The sequence below is a fragment of the Protomyctophum parallelum genome, assembly GCF_964188405.1.
Source record: "Protomyctophum parallelum genome assembly, chromosome: 13".
NCBI classification, from domain to species: Eukaryota; Metazoa; Chordata; class Actinopteri; order Myctophiformes; family Myctophidae; genus Protomyctophum; species Protomyctophum parallelum.
Window position 1 is genome coordinate 40,856,959 of NC_139708.1, and position 22,977 is coordinate 40,879,935.

The following is a 22,977-nucleotide window of genomic DNA, read 5'->3' on the forward strand; positions in this document are numbered from 1 at the left end:
CACTCTCAGAGTTACGGACCTGTAAGGGTCCATTTGTACACTCTCAGAGTTACGGACCTGTAAGGGTCCATTTGGTTCCATTTGTACACCCTCAGAGTTATGGGGATCGTAGGTTAATTGACCTAGACAATGACACACTGGACTGGCTTGCTGCAACGGAGTTGAAGGTCTAAGGACATACGACAAGAGTTACGGGGGTCCTTGAAGGAGTTGAAGGTCTAAGGACATACGACAAGAGTTATGAGTTTTTTAATATATCTTTTATCCCACGATTTTGTAACCCATTTTTCACCCCGGTGTCAATCATCTAATGTGATCCTGGGCTCTACACACCCTCCGCCAACCTGGGGAGAGCAACGGACTTAACTCATGCTTCCTTCATGCTTGAGTGTCCAAGTTGCTCCTTTACACCTGACAGGGGGGAGTTTCCCTGGTTGGACGTAGCACGTGGAAGGAACACGTTATTCCAACCAGTTCCTTTCCCCTCCATCAGGCGCCCCGGCTGGCCAGGGGGAGTTACGGGGGTCCTTGAAGGAGTTGAAGGTCTAAGGACATACGTCAAGAGTTACGGGGGTCCTTGACATTTTGCCTGATGAAGACCTAGCAGTCGAAACGTTGGGGGGTGGTTCCAGGGATAGGTTCACTTTTCAACCGATCGTCATATAATTACTCTTCACTAATGTTCATGATAAAATACCACCATTTTGTGGAGCACTAGCCACTCCTATACACAGGTTTAATGTTTGTCTTTAGTTCAAAGTTTGTTTAGTAAACTCATTGACAAATGGAAAACTTATGTCATGTGTTTATGGTGCATATAAATGCACCATTTACTTTATTGTCTCTTTATTGTTAATGGTGTTTAATGTTTGTACCTCAAATATGACAAATTTGTGGCAACAAACATTAAATGCCATTGACAAGGGAACATTTATGTCATATGTAGACAAGCAAATCGGCTAACCAATCACATAAATAGATGCCCCTCACTTCACATGGGTGTGATTTCATTTTCTTTTTTACAGTAAAGACGCTTCTAGAAATGTGTAAATAATATGTAAATGTACTTCCACCTGCAGCTTTGCATGCCTATTCATTCTTGAAAGTCAAGTGTGTTGTAAATTACATAAACAACTTTATTTTAAAAATAACAGCATGATAAGAACATCATTTTAAAGTCTACACCGTATAGACACATCAGGATTGTCACTTGTGACACCGAATTAAGTTTTAAACTAGTAGTTCAATCTTTAGTTACAGTGCAATAAGGCCAGTGGTTCCCAAAATGGGGGTCAGCTTAACATGTCTAAAGGGAAAATTTTTGAGCCCAAAATGTCATTTTTTTACGTAAGAAAACCCCCGGTTAAAATATGATTATTGTTGGGGTTATTTTTGGGGAGTAGCAGCCTGTAAGGTTTGGGAACGGTTAACCTATTCTGGGCGGGAACTCCTTTTGGTGTTTTAAAGGTATATTCAGTGATTTCACTCAAAAAACCTTAGGTTTCGTTTTTGGCTGTGGGACCCAGCCTTTCGTCCAATCAGGATAGAGAGCCAAAAACTAAACCTAAGGTTTTTTGACCCCCAGGGGTTAACTGGGGAAAGGGAGGAACTCCTTATATGGTCAGCACACTCTATAGTAGAGAGGATTATCACAACAAAACAAAAAAATAAGTGATATTTGAATTAAGTGAAATCACTGAATATACCTTTAAGCATTATGTTACGTGTATACATTATGTATAGCTCATAGCGTGGCACCACATGCCGTGCTACGAGCTTTGTAGATCTGCAAAATATCGTGAAAATGTGGCAGAAATTTGGAATATAATATCTTTTAGAGCGAATTTGAGCGAACCTCAAATCTTTGCTTCTGGGGTGTCCTTGGAACTACACATTTTCAGATGAGGGTCGGCGGCCAATTACATATAATTCTAGGGGTCCTTGACATGAAATAGTTCGAGCACACTGACACATAGAAACATAGGTTTTTCAGAAAACTGTCACGATTTTGTAGAATCGAGCTCAGGTCTAAATGGGTTTTCCCATTCTGAACGAGAACCCATTTTGGTGTTAGCATCATGTTATGCTTTAGCTTATTGAAAAATAGCAGATCTACAAGCTCATATCGCACCACCGAGTGGCGCGATACGAGCTTGTAGGTCTGCTATTTTTGAAAAATCGAAGAGCGACTGACATTTCTAGAATCTGATCTCAGGTCAGAATGGGTTGATCAGACCAGTGTGTGTCCAGCGGAAACCTCGTATGAATCTGATCTCAGGTCAGAATGGGTTAAGATAGGCCAGGTGTGAATACAGTACGATCTGCTCTGGAACCAAGAAGTGCTATCCTTGTTCCACACATAATCACACAATAAATATAACCTTTACAATAAGAGATATGTACTATGCACAAAAAAAAAGCAATAATACAACCCTCAAATGCATTATTATACAGCATGTTTCCCTGCATAAAAAAAATAATGTTGAGAAAAGAGCAATCCCACCACATTTTTATGCAATTTAGCATTTTTACATTCTATATCACAATATTGTTGCTGTCGGGGGGGAAATCTGACAAAGGACAAATGTCCAAGACGGTGACTTTTCAGGAAATATAAAAAGAAAATTGATCCAATGTAGTCACAAGCTCTCAAACCGGGGGTCCTTGAAATTAATTGTGTTTAGAACCACTGCTAGAGCCGTACAAATCTTTTCTTATGGGGGTCCCTGGCGTATCTCTTCAAACAGGGGTCCGCGGTGTCAATTCGTGTCCGAAGCTTCAGTGGTCTACTCTACACCGAGTGGTGAAACATTGAGCAGCCCGCATGGAGTGTTGGGAGTTTGGAAGCGCTCATTGGAAATCACTCAGCAGTCCTGCATGCGTACCACCCGTTTCTAAATGTCACAGAATGCAGGAGGCAGCAGGACATTTTGCGTTATTGATAACGAGCGCTTCCAAACTCTGAAAACATATCATCTGCACAGAACTTCTTGACAGAAAGTAAGTCATAACATATTGTCTATGGTGGATTTTTATTTAAAAAAAATTGCAGATAGAAAGAGCATAATTCAAGCTTTCTGTACAGCTGCGATGTTGATGAGTTTAACGTCATTTAATTTATTTTAGTGGATGTATGCATTCTATTTGTTTTTGTTGACACTCACTCAGTAGGCGTTCCCGCATAACATCCAGGTATGATGATGTCACGTGCATTATGGCCTCTACCAGCGTAATCTAGTATAAAAGAGTGACAACACTATAGCGTTGACTCCATTCATTGTAACAATGGCATGGGTGCTCATTCTATCTCAATGGGATAGTTCCAATGTTTGGAACTATATATCTGGCCTCTACATACCTTCCATTGGTTCAATATTTGTAAAACTCACAGACAGACTTGACCACTTTCACAAAAGTGTTGTGAGCTTGTACATAAGACTAGTTTTACTACCTCTGTGCGACGCCGTTACATGACTGCATTCATTTACTAAAGAGAAAACACTAAAATAACATACGTTGAAACATGGAGATGAGGTTTTTGCCCGACAGCAACGATATTTAACCCTAAATAGGAGTCAATAGTAACGGCCCCGACTCTCCCTTTAGCAAAACACCACACGAGTGCATCACCATCACCTTAAAATAATATGATTGCAGTAGAATTAAAGTATCATCACAAATGATATACCTTAGAAACGACAGGCGATATGTTTGGAGTAGGACGGGGTACATGGCAGATGAACCTTTAAAGAGACACTGTTTTAGGTATTAAAAATAAAATGCTGCACAATTAGACAATGAGGTACACAAAAGTATGTTACTATGGAAGAGAACCTGACAACCTTTTTAAACATCAATAACAATATACTGTATCGACCACTGAGGTATAGTTATTCATAACAAGCAGCTCAGAAGGGGGGGGGGGGGGGTTGGAAGGCTCTGACTGATGAGCCTATGCCGTCTGCAGTGTGTGAACCGAATGTGTGCGTGAATGTGAATGTGTGTGTGTACGTGTGTGTGTGCATGCGTTTTGGAGAAAGTGCAGGCGCCATATAAATACACCATTCACCAAATAAAGTTGAAAATATAAAAAGAAGATGTGTAGATATACCGGAGGCACTAGTGCTAACATGATGATAATATGTAATATGTACAGTATATTTGACCACTTTCTATGTATGTGTAAACAAATAGAATAACAGAAAGGAAAAACGAAGTCTTATGACGTTGTTGGCCCAGGGAAGTGTGTAAGGGTCCGTGTCCACAGATACGTGTTTTTTGAGTCTTCCTGCTATGTATTTCTATGGTAAAGTCTTTCTGTCATGTATTTCTATGGTAAAGTCTTTCTGTCATGTATTTCTATGGTAAAGTCTTTCTCCCATGTATTTCTATGGTAAAGTCTTTCTGTCATGTATTTCTATGGTAAAGTCTTTCTGTCATGTATTTCTATGGTAAAGTCTTTCTGTCATGTATTTCTATGGTAAAGTCTTTCTGTCATGTATTTCTATGGTAAAGTCTTTCTCCCATGTATTTCTATGGTAAAGTCTTTCTGTCATGTATTTCTATGGTAAAGTCTTTCTCCCATGTATTTCTATGGTAAAGTCTTTCTGTCATGTATTTCTATGGTAAAGTCTTTCTGTCATGTATTTCTATGGTAAAGTCTTTCTGTCATGTATTTCTATGGTAAAGTCTTTCTCCCATGTATTTCTATGGTAAAGTCTTTCTGTCATGTATTTCTATGGTAAAGTCTTTCTCCCATGTATTTCTATGGTAAAGTCTTTCTGTCATGTATTTCTATGGTAAAGTCTTTCTGTCATGCATTTCTATGGTAAAGTCTTTCTCCCATTTATTTCTATGGTAAAGTCTTTCTCCCATGTATTTCTATGGTAAAGTCTTTCTCCCATGTATTTCTATGGTAAAGTCTTTCTCCCATGTATTTCTATGGTAAAGTATTTCTCCTATGTATTTCTATGGTAAAGTATTTCTCCCATGTATTTCTATGGTAAAGTCTTTCTGTTATGTATTTCTATGGTAAAGTATTTCTCCCATGTATTTGTATGGTAAAGTATTTCTGTCATGCATTTCTATGGTAAAGTCTTTCTCCCATGTATTTCTATGGTAAAGTATTTCTCCCATGTATTTCTATGGTAAAGTATTTCTCCCATGTATTTCTATGGTAAAGTATTTCTCCCATGTATTTCTATGGTAAAGTCTTTCTGTCATGTATTTCTATGGTAAAGTATTTATCCCATGTATTTGTATGGTAAAGTATTTCTCCCATGTATTTCTATGGTAAAGTATTTCTCCCATGTATTTCTATGGTAAAGTATTTCTCCCATGTATTTCTATGGTAAAGTATTTCTCCCATGTATTTCTATGGTAAAGTCTTTCTGTCATGTATTTCTATGGTAAAGTATTTATCCCATGTATTTGTATGGTAAAGTATTTCTCCCATGTATTTCTATGGTAAAGTCTTTCTGTCATGTATTTCTATGGTAAAGTCTTTCTGTCATGTATTTCTATGGTAAAGTCTTTCTGTCATGTATTTCTATGGTAAAGTATTTATCCCAAGTATTTCTATGGTAAAGTCTTTCTGCAAGTTGTGAACACGGGTGTGATTTTAGTATACTATTTAAATAGTCATTCACTTCTAGTCATTTTTACTAGTCGACTAGTTGTTTAACTACCTATTATGTAAAACAAAAATGATCTCGAGGCCTACAAAATCGGGGGACCCCCCCCCCCCCCTTTCTTTTTTCTTATCAACTAGTCAACTAGTACCAACCAGGTTGACTAGTGGATTTACTAGTCGACTAGTAAACCAGTCGACTAGTTGCTTAATGCCCTATATGATCATCATTACATCATCTAATCATAGCAACATGAGTTAGAATTCTCTACTCTTAAGATGCCCCTCACTTCACACGGGTGTGATTTTGTTATTATATTTTGACACTTGCTTTGGCAATGTAAACGTAAGTTTTCTCAGGCCAATAAAGCTCTTAGAATTGAAATCGAATTGTATTGCATTTCTATGTGCTCTGGACATGACATCCAAAGCGCTCCTGTTTTTCTGTGGACACGGACCCCTACATCTGTGAGTTATGTTGTGCAATCTTTACTCTGAAAAATGTCTATGTACTTTTTACTTTTTCGTGAAAACCCTGAGTCCGTTTAGCTCAGCGGCTCCCCTTGAGGCCTTGCATGGAGTTGAGGAAGAGCTCGTAGCAGAAGAAGGTGAGGCCGGTGGACATGGCGGCTTTCAGCAGGCTGGGCGACAGGCCTTTGAAGAACCCTGGCAGGCCTTCGTCTCTGGCGATCTGCAGGCCGCAGTCCACAAAGTTTCTGTAGCTGCGCACCTGCATGTGGGGAAAAACACACATGGAAACGATACACTGTCACTCACAGGTGTGTGACAGACACCTGAGTGTGGGTGAAAACACACATGGAAACGATACACTGTCACTCACAGGTGTGTGACAGACACCTGTGAGTGGGGAAAAACACACATGGAAACGATACACTGTCACTCACAGGTGTGTGACAGACACCTGAGTGTGGGTGAAAATACACATGGAAACGATACACTGTCACTCACAGGTGCGTGACAGACACCTGAGTGTGGGGAAAAACACACATGGAAACGATACACTGTCACTCACAGGTGCGTGACAGACACCTGAATGTGGGGAAAAACACACATGGAAACGATACACTGTCACTCACAGGTGCGTGACGGACACCTGTGAGTGGGTCCTGCAACCTTGACATCCGTCTGTGTTACTGCTTTAAAACGTAGAGTATATATGAATAGAGACGGCACCCGGAGGAAACCCTGAGGCGAAATGGACATAGTGGCCGAATTTGGTATTGCAGTTTGGACCCAAACACATGATGAATTCCTGTTCTGTTCTTTAACTATATAGAAGTGTCTATATGTACGTCTCTAATTGTTTTGATGAATTGAACAAAGTGGAACCTGCTGTAAACAAGTGTAATGCTTAATTGGGTCGTCCACTCACAGTTAACAGTCTTTGTATTGAGTTTGTGCTTGAAATGTACTGTAATTCTGCAAACTGTTAATAAATATTTCAATCAATCAATCAATCAATCAATGAACGCGCTGGTCCGTTGACTATCATTACACACGTTCATGATGACACGTGAACGCTGTTTCATACGTGAACGCACATGAACGTGTGCAATGATACTTGATAGTCAACGGCAGCGTGTTCGTGGATGCAGGAGGAGTGAAATCGCCTCATGTGCTTTTGAGCAACTTAATGCAAGTGGATGGGAGGAGAAATCCGGTGCCGTCTCTAACTTTAAAATCTCTAGAAGAAAGCCTATGGTTCCTTATTGAAGCAAGGGTGAGGAACCGGTCTTGCTGTGTCCGTCTTTGACTTTTATTCAAGTTTTGTTTATTCTCAAAATTACACTGAGTAATCAAACTCATTTTCAGTGTCGTCGAGTAATACAATACAATATCATATACAGGGCTGCACACAACTTCTTTGGTCTAGTACTCAGAGGAGCACCTGGAGGAGTTTCTTGGTGCTCCTAAAATGCGGCGACCCGTCTCACCGGATGGATAAAAGACGGATGAATAACTTATAGCAAAACAATATTTATTGGATGAGTGGGGAGTCAATGGAGGGTATTGCAACTCTAGATTTAGCCCTAGAATGGCTCTTGTTGTAGATTCATCCCATTATTAAAAAAAATCTAAATTTCTAGGTCCATGTGTGGTCCAGCCCTATGGAATGCATATTCTAATAAAAACAACTTAATACTTCCTAAGGATAATATGAGCATCAAAGCAATATTTAGATTTTTTATTATTTTGTATTTAAATAACCGATCTACTAGCAACACGTTGTGAGCTTGCAGATTTTTTTTAACATGCGACACATCGTACGGCGAAGCATACTGTACATCAGGGTTCCCTTTTGTTTTTAGTCAGTCAGACACACATGGCTCCTCGGTGCAAAAATAAACAGTGTACACTAACCGACTTTACGATAATAAGGGACAGTATGTCGAGTCACGGTGTTCATGTTGGGCAGCAGCAGTGCCAGTCCGCAATGCTTTAAACTCTTCCCACTCCACTATGTCGGAACTAAAACCTTAGTACCCGTAAAAAGTCGGTGGCCGGTAATAATGATTCTAGGCGGCCCCGGCTGTTGGTACGCAGAAGCGCTTCCCGGCGCTTGATTGACAGCGCATTTAGAATTTTGACGACGCATGCACGCTGGCGCACCGCTTATGTGCAGCCCTGATCATATAGAAGGAAAAAAAACCATCACAGTACCAGCACACTGACACTAAACCATGCTGTCACTACCTAACAGAACACCACTTTCCACTTATTATTGCAACGTTTGCACGACAAACATCGTGGCATCTTTCCATGGGGCAGTGTTGGAGCATCACTTCAACAAGTGAAGTTATAGTCATTGTAAATGTCACAAATCAACGATAAAAATTACATAAAATACCATTTGGTATTATTGAAGGACCGCAGTTACGTTTACAAACATTTTGTGAGGAGCTTAGTTGAGGGGAACACAGTGCTAATTCGTGTGTGTGTGGGGTCTCCTTTCAAAAATCACAGACTCGGTTGTCGGTTGTAAATACTGTACAACTGTTCAGTTCTGTCATTTTCTTTTGCATTAATCCCTGAATACATTGACATGATACTCAGTGAAAACATGCTCAGTGGAAGGACCAGAGGCATACCACCCTACCTGTCCAAAGTGAACTCTGGCCTCCTCGAAGCCGCCCACCTGCAGTCTCTTCTTGAAGAGGTCGAAGGGGTAGGTGACCGTCTTGCTGATGACCCCAGCACCGCTGCCACATAACAGACTGCCCAGGCCACCTGGGAGAGAGACCACCAAGAAAACACATGATCATTTATCTAACACATAACAGACTGCCCAGGCCACCTGGGAGAGAGACCACCAAGAAAACACATGATCATTTATCTAACACATAACAGACTGCCCAGGCCACCTGGGAGAGAGACCACCAAGAAAACACATGATCATTTATCTGGCTAACTGGATTCAATCCCTCCGCCCACGTATAATAATAGCAGAACTGCTTTACTTCATTATTTTAGCATATATCTTGAAGCCCAAAACTTGGTGAATGTATGGACTTGGACCTGATTTTTTTCTTAAGATTTGTTTTGGGGCTCTTTATGCCCCTTTATTGATAGGGTACAGTAATTGGAGAGGAAACGGGGAGTGACACGCGGCAAAGGCCGCCGGGCTCGGGAGTCGAGGACCGCGGCACGCCGTCTGGCTGGCTTGGCAGCCTAGGTGCCCAGACAGTTGAGCTAACCAGCCACAGTAACACAATTACAAAGTCAGCCTCGGTCACCTTTAGAATAGCATTTGAGAACGTATATAGCAGCTTTCACACATCCATCTGACCGAACGTCAAACCGAAGGGGAGCGACGCCCGGTGTGAAGTCGGTCAGACAAACTCCGTACGTGGGGTGACAGAGCTTTCGCCTTTGCTGCCCCAACCCTGTGGAATGCCCTCTCTAAGGCACTCAGAGATGCCCCCACCCTTCAAACTTTCAAAACCACCCTCAAGACCCACCTCTTCAAAATTGCCTTCCCTAGCTAACCCTTTTCACTGTCTTTTAATGTTCTTTAGCTTTTAGTGTTTATTTTTCCTTTTTTCTAATAAAGTTGTTTTTATTTGTTGTTACCTCTGTAAAGCCCCCCCATGTAAAGCGTCTTTGGGTAAAAGCGCTATATAAGTTTGAGATAATATTATTGCTACAGTCATGACCTGAAGTCAGCTTGTGTGGTACCTGGCCTTGCTACAGTCATGTGAGTAACCAATCTCAAACCTTCACCCTAACCCTAACCTCCCACGGGGCAGCACACCTAAACCTAACCGTAACCCTCTCCCAACCCTTAATGCACCCCTCACCAACCTTAATTCGGTCGTCTTAACGCACCCCACACCAACCTTATGTGTAAACAATGACTAGTCTAAACTAAGTACCCGATGTAATGACCAACTCAGCAGGACACAATAGATAGATATGTGTACTGTGCTGACCTTTGGAGTTCCCTGTGCTCATCAGCGGGGCCAACAGCTGCTTAAACACGTTGTAGAAGAAGAACTGGAGGCCGGCGTAGGGAAACACCGCCACCAGCGTTGGGACCAGACCGCGGTAGAATCCCAACACTCCCCCCGTGTGGTACATGCTGGACACTGCATGTCTCAGGTTCCTGTACACCTGGAAATTAGCATTCAAGATTCAAGATTCAATAATTTATTTGCCATGTCAACAAGTTGATAGGAATTTGTCTTGGTTCATACTCAACATATACAGACAACCATAGATACACAAACAAGAAGGACAATACAATACAAAAACCAGCAGCATAGTAAATTACATTCAGTTTTTTAAAGTGCTATATGCATATTTCTATGAGTTCAGATGTCTAATGGCTACGGGGTAAGTGCTATCTCTGAAGCGAGATGTTGAGCTCTTGATACTTCTATATCTCCTGCCTGATGGGAGGAGACTGAAGATGTGATGTGCAGGATGGGAGTTGTCTGCATCATGATTAATACAGGGATCCTTTCCTACTAGGGGTGCAAAATAAAATCGATTCATGGATTATCGCGATGCGGACATTGACAATTATGAATCTATTTATAATTAGTTTTTTCATATGTCTTGTTTAAAGAAAGCTGCTTAAGTAATGAAAGTACATTAATTTGTTATGGATCATTATAAAGCTCTTTGTTTATTAGTCAAAAAGTAGCCCAGGCGGTGGCGTAACCGTCTGGGCACCCGACTGGTAATCCAGTCGCAGTGTGCCGCGGGTTCGACTCCCGAGCCCGACACGACCTTTACTGCATGTCTTCCCCCATCTCTCTCCCGTTTCCTGTCAGCCTACTGTCTGTCCCTTCAAAAAACCAATAAAAAGCTGCAAAAGAATATCTTAAAAAAAAAAAGTGACTAAATAACGTATTGGAGGTTGAGATGCATCGGTAATCGATTTATAATCAAATCGTAACCCTCTGAATCGGAATCGAATCGTCAGGTACATGGAGATTTCCGCCCCTAATGATCGTGACAGCCCTACGTGTTGGTGCTAGGTGTGGCGTGTTATTTCTGTGTACCGTGGGTTCTCCCTGGGCCGCGAGGCGTGTGCGTAGCATGTGTTGGTGGTGTTAGCTGTAGCGTGTTATTTGCGTGTACGTTGGGTTCTCCCTAGGCAGCGAGGCATGTGTTGGTGTTAGCTGTAGCGTGTTATTTGCGTGTACCTTGGGCTCTCCCTGGGCCGCGAGGCGTGTGTGTTGGTGTTAGCTGTAGCGTGTTATTTGCGTGTACCTTGGGCTCTCCCTGGGCCGCGAGGCGTGTGCGTAGCGTGTCCAGCGGCTGGCAGGCCACCGTGGCCGAGCAGGCGGAGAGACCGCCGCACAGGAAGTGAGCCGCCGGAGTCCGGCTGTCGAACGGCGTCGCCTTGTGGACGAGCTTGGTGAGGCGCTCGAAGCTGACGAACTGCAAGGCAAACAGACTCAAGAGATTAAGGCAACTAAAAGGTTTTGTTACAGTAGATCGTCCCGATCTGTGATTTCACTTTTTCATTTGTGAAACAGCGTGGAAATAGTTCACAACATCCACTGAGCATTTCTCTGGCTATTAGACATCAAAAATGCATCTAAATGGCTAGGCTAAGACCGGGGTAAACTGGTCTAAAAGTTACGTTCTTTTTTAACGGCTAGATTTAGCCTAGACGTTGAAACAAAGTCATTTCAACGCCTACAGACGTCTGGCGTCTAATATCCGACTATGGCTCACTGGGCCTAGTTCAAGGTTGTCTTTATTTGTCTCCCTTAGGAGACATTTGTCTTGGAGACAGAGAGAGTCACAGCTGCATACAAATAACATATACACATTCACAGAAATAAAAGAGATCATCAACATCAACAACATAAAAAAACAGAGATGTTGCTTGCGTCACACTCCCTTGATAAAGTGCAACTAGTCAATAAAGTGCGTCTAGTCAGTTATGGTTGCTGCCATTTAGCAATCTCTGGTTTAGCATTTTGATTGACAGAGGAACAAATGAGTGCTTAAATCTGCTCTGTTTCCTCCAAATGAACACAATTATGTAGAATTATGATGTTTTGGTATTATCTGTTACAGCCACATGCAGTGGGACAAATCACAGACTGAGGCTTTATAACCTTTGCTTTTTACTAGCTGATCTACAAGCTTACAATGCCCGTTGTAAGCTTGTACAGTAGATCTTCCATGTCTGCTTTTGTTTCTTCTTTCAACATGGAAATTATTCTGACGATTCCAACAAATATAATTGCGATTAGAAGATTACGTAATAATGGTGACAACGTACCCTACTAGTCGTTTGATTCATTCTAATACAATCTAATGGAATCAGTGTGACTGTGCGTGTGTGTGTGTGTGTACATGCGTGCGTGCGTGTACCTGCACAGCTCCAAAGCACACAGACAGCAGCTGAGCGGGCACGTGGCCCTCTTCAGTGTGTTTGTGTGTGCGCAGTTTGTGTGCGTGTGTGTGTGTGTGTGTGTGTGCCTGCACAGCTCCAAAGCACACAGACAGCAGTTGAGCGGGGACGTGGCCCTCTTCAGTGTGTTTGTGTTTGTGTGTGTGTGTGTGTGTGTGCAGCTGAGCAGGGACATGGCCCTCTTCAGTTTGTGTTTGTGTGTGTGTGTGTGTGTGTGTGTGTGTGTGTGTGTGTGTGTGTGTGTGTGTGTGTGTGTGTGTGTGTGTGTCTGTGTGTGCGTGTGTCTGTGTGTGTGTGTGTGTGTGTGTGTGTGTGCGTATGTGTCTGCGTGTGCGTGTGTGTGTGTGTGTGTGACTGTGTACCTGCACAGCTCCAAAGCACACAGACAGCAGCTGCGCGGGGACGTGGCCCTTCCAGAATGCAGACGGTCCCTCTTCTCGCAGGATGCAGCGCCACGCTTGGAACAAACCCCGGTATTTACCCTCCAGACTTCGGGACGACACTCTCTCGATCTGCAACTGAGGATCAACATGTATAGACAGAAGATGTTTTTTCCGATACCGATACCAGTGACGGGAAGGTATCGGCGAGGCTGTCAGTCTATATGCCATTCCGATACCACGATAATGTAACACATGATGATAATATTTGATCTTGTAGTACACATTCACACCCACATTCACACACCGATGGCGGAGGAAACCATGCAAGGCACCAACTTGCACATCAGGAGCAATTAGCGGTTCGGAGTCTTGCTCAAGGACACTTTGACACTAGCCTCGGAAACCCAGACGTTTTTATTTCCAGGGAGAAAAAACAAAAGGGCCGAGTCCAGTTCAATTCGGCATAGAGTAGCGCAAACGTCGATCACTCTCTGCTGATTTCTGATTGTCTGCACCTTTGTTAAATTGACGCACACACTCCTCTCTCTCTCTGTCGCTCTAATTAATTAGTCTCATGTCGCACAGCTGCGTCTAGATTCTCCCGGCGGATCCTGGGGGAGCCCACAAGGATCGAACCGGGAACCTCACGGTTCCCATCCGGCCGCCTCTAACGGCCGCTCTACCTCCCGGAGCCACTCCACTGCCGCCACTCAGCAGTATAGCATACACTGCCGTTATTAATTATCTTCTCACCTGGAATCTGATTTTCAGGACATCCATGGGGCTGACCAGGGCTCGGGTGACCATGCCAGCAGCGGACCCAGCCAGGGCTGCCTCCTCTGGGGTGGGAGAGGCAGCCTGGGCCCCTGGGTCGTAGCCCACCATCCCTCCTCCACAGCCTCAGCACTCACTACTGAGAGAGATCATCAGAATCATGATAAATGTCTGCTTTATTCATCAAATGGTATTTTTAGATGATGTTAGCTGACTGACTGATATATTTGATTGAATTCAATACACAAAAACTGCGATCGAGGATGAAACCATGAAAAGCAGACTTGTTTACATCAGGGTCCTCCATGTTCAATTCATGAGGAAATGTCACTTGTTTTACTACAAGGTCATAATCTATGGTCATAATGCAGTTAATGTGAGAGATCTGTATCAACTTTAATAAACAGCTCCATTTGGAAATAATGTATAATTTTACTTGTAGGATGAGTGCATCATTCAAGACCAAAACAAGATGTTATTATCATTGATTGATTGATTTATTTTTTAATTTATATTGCACTTTTCATTCACAAGGAATCCCAGAGTGATTATTGAAGTATGTATTAACTTAACAGTTTGGAGAATTACAGTACAGCACAACTCAATAAAAAACTGGTAACTGTGGACGACACCATGAAGCATTACACTTAATTGTTTACAATAGGGTCCACCATGTTCAATTCATCAGAACATTAAGTTTAGAGACGTACTGATATACACTTCTATATAGCCAAAAACAGGAAATCATCATAGAGGTAAGAAGGGGGAGAAAACATACAGTGAAGGGGTGTTTGAGGGAGTCAGAATGTACAGTTCCCTGGCATATGTCTCTTCAAACGGGGGTCCGCGGGGTACTTAATTCGGGGGTCCTTGACATGAAAAGGTTTGGGAACCAGCTGTGTTCTAGGACACAGATGACAGCCAGGAGCACCTTGACTAGACTGCAATGCTAAGCTAAAGCTAACAACAACAGAAGCTTTATTATTAAAAGCACACATGTAACGTCTATAGGCAGAATGCCCGTGTTATTATTAACGTGCAGTCCACTGGCCTACCTTGTTGTGTGAGAACACCACATGAAGAGGAGAAAGGAAGGAACGAATGAAGGTGAAATGAATCCTCAGTCAGACACACTGTTGTGTTCTCTCTCTGTGTGAGGATGGTGGCGAGTTTAGAGGTGCTTTACCGCCACCCAGTGGACTAGAAGTGCAAAAGCAACAGGAGATTAGTATGCAGGAAAAACTATTAGCCCTAGAACAATTGGTTCCCGAAGTGGGGTCCGGGGACCCCCAGGGGTCCTTGAGGGAGTTCCAGGGGGTCCCCAGCTAAATGATAGTTTGGAACCAAATGGACCCTTATGGATCTGTAACTCTGAGAGTGTACAGATGGAACCAAATGGACCCAAATTGGGGTCCCAGAGATAGAAATGCCAATGGGGGGTCTGTGTAGACTGTAGAGTGTATAGAGTGTACGACAAAAGTCGTCATGAACAGGACTCGAAACACGTGTGACTCGCTGTCAGGCCAGAGCCTATATGTGGCATGCGCCTGGACCGCTAGGCTTTTGAACATTCTTTTTAAATAATACCCAAATCTTTCACTGGCTTTGCCCCCCATGATAGGGCCTCCCCATGATATCTATTTTTAGTTTTTTGGGGGGGAGATTTCATGTTGAAATATTAAATGATGACCTTTTTGGTCATCATATCATATCATATCATATCATATCGGTATCAGCGAATATGCCAGTCTAACCACCGTTCCGAGTCATCCGACACAGGGGTAAGGGGTTGACACTATATGGCAGGTAAATAAAATGTTAGAGCATGTGGAGTTTGCTTTGGAGTTGCCCAAAAAGTGCACATTTTAGTGAGGAGTCTGCTATAAACAACACGAGATGAAATAAGTAATTTTCTTTTTTTATTATTATAAATAAATATTATTCTCTGGTAGGTCTATCGGTGTTCGGAATCGGTATCGGCTGAGTGACACAGAAATTGTGGTATGGGGATCGGATCGGGAATCGGGACATCACTAGTTGCCATGCAGGCTATTGTATATTGCTGTATCCCACTGAGCAATTGTCGGCTTTTAGACGTCTAAATGACGGGGTAAAAATAGACCTTGATTAGCCAGGCTAATATACTGAATGAACTATAGCAGAGAGCAAACTGACACAGTAGGAGTCAACCGAGTATATGGCTGAGCAGATATACTTGTAGATCTGCTATTTTAACTATATGTACAACTATGTATTTGATGTATTATTAGCCTACACATGTTGTAGTTTAGCAAGTATGTGTGCAAACGTACACCAGCCAAAGTACACCAGCGCCTTCATTTTCTCCGAAGGCTCAGACTTTTTGGTGTAAGTACTAAGTATAGAAACAATAATGTTGATCTTCTATAGAGCTAGTATAGAGTCAATTCTAAGGTATGGTATCACCAGTTGGTTTGGAAACCTAACTGTAAAATACAAATCTGAGATCCTTAGATTAGCCAAAATGGCAGGGAAGATCATGGGTATGTCTACACACCTCCGATCACCCCCCAGGTCATCTTTGAGCAGGCCACCATTGGACAGGTTAAGAAAATTGTGTCTGACTCCTCCCATGTTCTATACCCTGAGTATCTAATGCCATCAGGTAGGAGGTACGAGGTCCATGCGTGCAAGTATAATAGGTACAATCATTCATTTAATCACACTCCTTAACAGAGTCCTTGCAGAGGGCAGACAGGGCAGCTGGGGTCGAAGGTTTTGAGGTGATTTGCCTTGGATCCGAGAGAGACTTCAAACTTCTCCTTATACTTAGTTTGCCTAAGTAAGTATATTTTATTTATAGAGCACCTTTCACAAAGAGTAAAGTAACAGTCACTCACAAAGTGCTACAGGTTTAAAAACATATAAGAGCATAATATATCACTGAGTTAATGATGCCACAATCCTCAATCTGAACTCAATTCTGCAGCATGTCATATCATTTGATTTATTGGGTACAAACGGCCTCCATTTTTAAGAGGGCATTAACACAAAGTGGATCATTAGCAGAACGTATACTGTACAGGCAATTAATTAAACTCACGGCAGCAGAACAGTCAATCAATTATCATTGTCACCCGTGCTTATATTATAACAGTCCAATGAGAGAGAGAGAGAGAGAGAGAGAGAGAGAGAGAGAGAGAGAGAGAGAGAGAGAGAGAGAGAGAGAGAGAGAGGGAGAGAGAGAGTACAACAGAGACCAGGGTTTAATTCACAGCTACAGTATCTGCAAGCAACAAAACCATGCAAATGACATGAGTCATGTATAGAAAGACAGTTCCTCTGGTTGGTTGATCAAACATACAATAATTAACACACTGTTATGGGAGCTGACGGACAGACAGACAGACAGACAGACAGACAGACAGACAGACAGACAGACAGACAGACAGACAGACAGACAGACAGACAGACAGACAGACAGACAGACAGACAGACAGACAGACAGACAGACAGACAGACAGACAGTTAAACTAACTGACACTGACTGACTGACAGACAATAATCACCATTGACAAGGGGTGCCTTGTGGACAGCAAGATAAGTCAAACTTGTCTTCTTGTAAAATACACAATTATAATACATCTAAACAGCTGTTTTGTACAAAGCAGTCTGGTCAAAGTTCAAAGTTCATATATTTACAATTAAAACGCTGTCCGTCGAGTGAAAACCTACTCGGCCGACACAGCGACCAATGAGGATCTGAAGAAGAAAACGACGTCCAACAGACATGTCCATTGTCCAATCACAAGCTGGCAGGGTATGTGTGCATGCGTGCATGATATAATACGGTATAATACTTGTGCAAAGTGCTTTACACAGAGAAAACAAAGAAAAGAGAGCAGAGATAAAACAGTGAAGTTAAATCAAAAGTAAAATAACTTACTTAAACAATTAAAACAATTTTTTTTGAACGCATAATACACACACAGAAACAGGACTTGACATAGCAATATGTTTTCAGAAGTTATTTAAAAGATGACAGTGACTTTTCTATAGCGTCAGAGTCAGTGTTCCTCAATGTCTGGTCCGGGAACGACCACGGGTCAAATGGAACCACACGCACCCTTTACAGGTCTGTAACTCTGCCAGTGTATACAAAAGGAACCAAATGGACCCTTTACAGGTCAGTAACTCTGAGAGTATACACATGGAACCAAATGGACCCTTTACAGGTCAGTAACTCTGAGAGTATACACATGGAACCAAATGGACCCTTTACAGGTCTGTAACTCTGAGAGTATACACATGGAACCAAATGGACCCTTTACAGGTCTGTAACTCTGAGAGTATACACATGGAACCAAATGGACCCTTTACAGGTCAGTAACTCTGAGAGTATACACATGGAACCAAATGGACCCTTTACAGGTCAGTAACTCTGAGAGTATACACATGGAACCAAATGGACCCTTTACAGGTCAGTAACTCTGAAAGTATACACATGGAACCAAATGGACCCTTTACAGGTCAGTAACTCTGAAAGTATACACATGGAACCAAATGGACCCTTTACAGGTCAGTAACTCTGAGAGTATACACATGGAACCAAATGGACCCTTTACAGGTCTGTAACTCTGCGAGTGTACACATGGAACCAAATGGACCCTTTACAGGTCTGTAACTCTGCGAGTGTACACATGGAACCAAATGGACCCTTTACAGGTCAGTAACTCTGAGAGTATACACATGGAACCACACGCACCCTTTACAGGTCTGTAACTCTGCGAGTGTACACATGGAACCAAATGGACCCTTTACAGGTCAGTAACTCTGCGAGTATACACATGGAACCAAATGGACCCTTTACAGGTCAGTAACTCTGAGAGTATACACATGGAACCACACGCACCCTTTACAGGTCTGTAACTCTGAGAGTATACACATGGAACCAAATGGACCCTTTACAGGTCAGTAACTCTGCGAGTGTACACATGGAACCAAATGGACCCTTTACAGGTCAGTAACTCTGCGAGTGTATACAAAAGGAACCAAATGGACCCTTTACAGGTCAGTAACTCTGAAAGTATACACATGGAACCAAATGGACCCTTTACAGGTCAGTAACTCTGCGAGTGTATACAAATGGAACCAAATGGACCCTTTACAGGTCTGTAACTCTGAGAGTATACACATGGAACCAAATGGACCCTTTACAGGTCTGTAACTCTGAGAGTATACACATGGAACCAAATGGACCCTTTACAGGTCTGTAACTCTGAGAGTATACACATGGAACCAAATGGACCCTTTACAGGTCAGTAACTCTGCCAGTGTATACAAAAGGAACCAAATGGACCCTTTACAGGTCTGTAACTCTGAGAGTATACACATGGAACCAAATGGACCCTTTACAGGTCAGTAACTCTGAGAGTATACACATGGAACCAAATGGACCCTTTACAGGTCAGTAACTCTGAAAGTATACACATGGAACCAAATGGACCCTTTACAGGTCAGTAACTCTGAAAGTATACACATGGAACCAAATGGACCCTTTACAGGTCAGTAACTCTGAGAGTATACACATGGAACCAAATGGACCCTTTACAGGTCAGTAACTCTGCGAGTGTATACAAAAGGAACCAAATGGACCCTTTACAGGTCAGTAACTCTGCGAGTGTATACAAATGGAACCAAATGGACCCTTATACGTGAACCCTTTGTACACTCTCAGAGTTACAGTACAGTACATAAACAATGAGGTATGGCTTGAGGTCCAAAAGATTTACCGTAGAGATCAGACATAATCAGCTCGCTGTAAGTAGTTTTTCTCTCGGTTGAAAACACCACTTCGAGGCCCGAGTTGAGAATATTTGAGCACTCAGCAGGCAAAGCAAAGCGCCTTACATGCACACGCGAGTGCAAATGCACAGCCCAAACTGCTGGAGTTTCCAAAAAAGGCTCCCGTTATTATAAACACTTAAAAACATGCGCTGCGCTCAGAATAAAATAAAATAAACACCCGGGCGCTATTTTCATCCATGCTAAACCCCTTATCACTAAACTACTAAAGTAGGACGAAAATATGGGGGCCTATATTATAACCGCAGTCTGTTGTATTTGTTGTTATTTTTGAGTGGTGCAACCACTCCTATAGACATCTATGTGTGTCCCTGCGTCTGTCCCATAGACTGTAAAAAAAAGATATGGACAAAGCGTTCTCCGGGTCTGATATGGACGTAAGATGAAGCCTGTCAGTAATCTTGGATCGATCATAGACTGCAACAGTAGCCACGCCCCTCATAATGACACAACAGCCACAACAGGCCATTATATGAACTTTCAGGAAGTCAGGATTTCCTACTGGCTTCAGACTGCAGGGTTCCTGGGTCTGTCCGAGCACGAAAATAGAATTATAGCGTTTGTTCACCACCAAGTGTCACTGTTGCACAGCCTAACACACAGACACAGTCAGACACACACAGGCCAGGGAGGAGGGCTTGTACAGTACAGTACAGTACAGTACAGTACAGTACAGTACAGTACAGTACAGTACAGTACAGTACAGTACAGTACAGTACAGTACAGTACAGTACAGTACAGTACAGTCACAATACAGAGCCTGCACACCACGCAGCTACAATGTGGTTCATTCACAACAAAGACAACATTTCCATTCATAGCGTAGCTTGCCGTGCTGCTGGCTCTAACTTTTAAACAGTGGCTTTTAATCCAGCAAGTGTGCATACAGTTCGGCCCCATCGGTTGATATGGCTGTTTGATTGATTGTTTAATTGATTGATTGATTGATTGATTGATTGAATACTTTATTATCAGTTTGCAGGAAAAAAGCACAGCCAAGTACAGTTCAAAACAAGATCTGCTGAGAGGATTTAAAACCCGAGAAAGCACTATGGCTTTGTTTCCATTGGTGTCCTTCGTATTCAATTCATCAGAAAATGCAGCCCGTTGACACAGACTTGCTGATGGGTGTGCTTTGGGGGGAGAGATTTGGGTTGGGGGGGGGGGGGGGGGGGGGCGTCATTTTCTTAAGTCCCTTTTCCACCGGGGTTGAACTACTATAGAACCAGTTCAGAGTGTTTCCATGAACTGAAAATGAATTGGTTTTTTGTCCATTTTCTTTTTTGCCACGGACATACAAAAGGAATATCTATAATACCAGAAACCCATAATGAGTTGGCCTACGTAGGACCATAAAAACAGGTCAGTAACTCAGAGAGTGTAGAAAGTGTAGAAATGTCTACACTCTCAGATTGGGGTCCTCCTTGCCAATAAAACATTTGAGAACCACTGTAGTATACTAGTTGGACTCTCAATATGCCATAGTGTCATAGTAAATAAGTTCCATACATATTCGGAAGAAAACCTGAGACTGCCATTAGGTAATTGGGTGTTATGACCAAAATAAGAACATTAGAATGGTGAATAAAACAGAAAATGTAGAAAGATCAAGTCTTTCCCATGGAGTACGGACATGTTGATGAGCCCTGCTGTGGGCTAAAGCGAGGGCATCCTCCGCTCCGCCTGGCACACCACCACTCGGCCACGTTGACACCCCCGTATAAATAGGGGTGTGTCAATATATCGATATCGTGATATATCGCGATACTTCCTCCCGCGATATATATATATATATATTGTATCGTCCTCCCAATATTGTGATATCTACCGTATTAGTTAGTACTAGTAGTAGTATAGGCTGCCCATTGTTGTGGACAGACAAGTTGTGGACAAGTTGCAAAGTTGCAGTGAGTGTTTTGACTTATTGGTCAGTTTGTGACACAAAGGATCTTTTGGAATAAATACGTAATTCCAGATTTTTGCCTTTTATGTCATTTTTTTCTTCTTCTTCATTTTCAGTTACAGATATCGTGATATATCATTGATGAAATAAATCTCTCGCAATATATTGAATATCGCAATATCGCAACATTTCGAATATCGTGATATTATCATTACCGAGGGCCTAACATCGCCACAGACATCGTATCGTATCGTGAGGCACCCACATCGTTCCCATATGCCCCTACGTATAAACCACAGACATCGTATCGTGAGGCTCCCATATCGTCCCATATGCCCCTACGTATATAAACCGGTCCCTCGTCATTCCGGCTGGGCCGGGGGGTCCGGGGGGCTAGCGGCGGTCCAGGAGAACATGCTGAAGAAGCCCCCCGCCGAAGAGTTCCTGCGGCCGCCCGCCGCGGCCTGCGGGTCGGGCAGGGTCAGGGTCTCCGGGGCGGACTTCTTGCGGAGCCGGGCGGCCTTGGGCTGCACCACGGGCAGACCCAGGAGGTCGTCGGGCGCCTCGGTGGCCATGGGCGTGGACGGGGCGCTGCTGTGGTGCCCGGCGCCCCCCCGCTGCGGCGACATGGCCGCCAGCGGCATCTCCGTGATGGAGATGGACGGAGGGAAGGGTCCGATCAGCAGGTTGGTGGCCTCCTGGGAGGCACGCTCGTACTCCCTCACCTCCTCCATGCTCATGTCTGCATGGAAGAGAAGAGAAGAGAAGAGAAGAGAAGAGAAGAGAAGAGAAGAGAAGAGAAGAGAAGAGAAGAGAAGAGAAGAGAAGAGAAGAGAAGAGAAGAGAAGAGAAGAGAAGAGAAGAGAAGAGAAGAGAAGAGAAGAGAAGAGAAGAGAAGAGAAGAGAAGAGAAGAGAAGAGAAGAGTGACCACTGGCACACTGCCATTAGTGTAAGAGAGATGATTTGTCTTATGATACATTGATTCAAACTGAACTGTGACTGGGGAGGGAGTCTGTGAGATAGATGCATTATTATAATGATCATTACAATGTCCTGATGTGAACCCACCGATCCACTCGTCCACCCAGACATAACTATAGTGAACTCACCGATCCACTCGTCCACCCAGACATAACTCTAGTGAACTCACAGATCCACTCGTCCACCCAGACATAACAACTAGTGAACTCACAGATCCACTCGTCCACCCAAACATAAATCTAGTGAACTCACAGATCCACTCGTCCACCCAGACATAACAACTAGTGAACTCACAGATCCACTCGTCCACCCAAACATAAATCTAGTGAACTCACAGATCCACTCGTCCACCCAGACATAACAACTAGTGAACTCACAGATCCACTCGTCCACCCAGACATAACAAAACAAACTGAACTCACCGATCCACTCGTCCACCCAGACATAACAAAACAAACTGAACTCACCGATCCACTCGTCCACCCAGGCAAAGGCCTGTCTGTGTCCTAACAGAAGAACATCTCGAATCACCTGAGGAGAGAGTGGTGGAAACCTTTTTACTGA

General features: G+C 43.0%; 2 protein-coding genes across 2 annotated transcripts in view; both read right to left on the reverse strand.

Moving 5' to 3' along the window:
• Positions 1 to 5,735: 5,735 nt before the first annotated feature.
• On the reverse strand, positions 5,736 to 14,838 carry slc25a19 (solute carrier family 25 member 19). Its single transcript, XM_083779281.1, has 7 exons — positions 14,740 to 14,838; positions 13,664 to 13,823; positions 12,890 to 13,045; positions 11,369 to 11,539; positions 10,081 to 10,261; positions 8,748 to 8,878; positions 5,736 to 6,359 (listed from the first exon to the last, which is right to left on the reverse strand). Exons 2-7 carry the CDS (start codon positions 13,793 to 13,795, stop codon positions 6,180 to 6,182), a joined length of 951 nt encoding a protein of 316 aa, XP_083635407.1. The 5' UTR covers positions 13,796 to 13,823; positions 14,740 to 14,838; the 3' UTR covers positions 5,736 to 6,179.
• A 6,930-nt stretch (positions 14,839 to 21,768) lies between these two features.
• The window catches only part of LOC310868806 (cytoplasmic phosphatidylinositol transfer protein 1-like), a gene marked incomplete at its 5' end in the record, with an annotated part of 53,848 nt that continues 52,639 nt past the window's right edge, over positions 21,769 to 22,977 (reverse strand). The window contains 2 exons of the mRNA XM_083779277.1: positions 21,769 to 22,173; positions 22,881 to 22,944. Coding sequence (XP_083635403.1) covers positions 21,794 to 22,173; positions 22,881 to 22,944 — 444 coding nt within the window. The 3' untranslated portion in view covers positions 21,769 to 21,793. The remainder of the gene's footprint in view (positions 22,174 to 22,880; positions 22,945 to 22,977) is intronic.

Bases quoted from the DNA above. Each gene is read 5' to 3' on its own strand.
- slc25a19 (XM_083779281.1), bottom strand. From the start codon at position 13,795: ATGGTGGGCTACGACCCAGGGGCCCAGGCTGCCTCTCCCACCCCAGAG. The intron at 13,046-13,663 runs GTGAGAAGATAA...GTTGATCCTCAG, and splicing joins TCCTGAAAATCAGATTCCAG to TTGCAGATCGAGAGAGTGTC. The intron at 8,879-10,080 runs GTCAGCACAGTA...TCTCTCTCCCAG, and splicing joins GAGCACAGGGAACTCCAAAG to GTGGCCTGGGCAGTCTGTTA.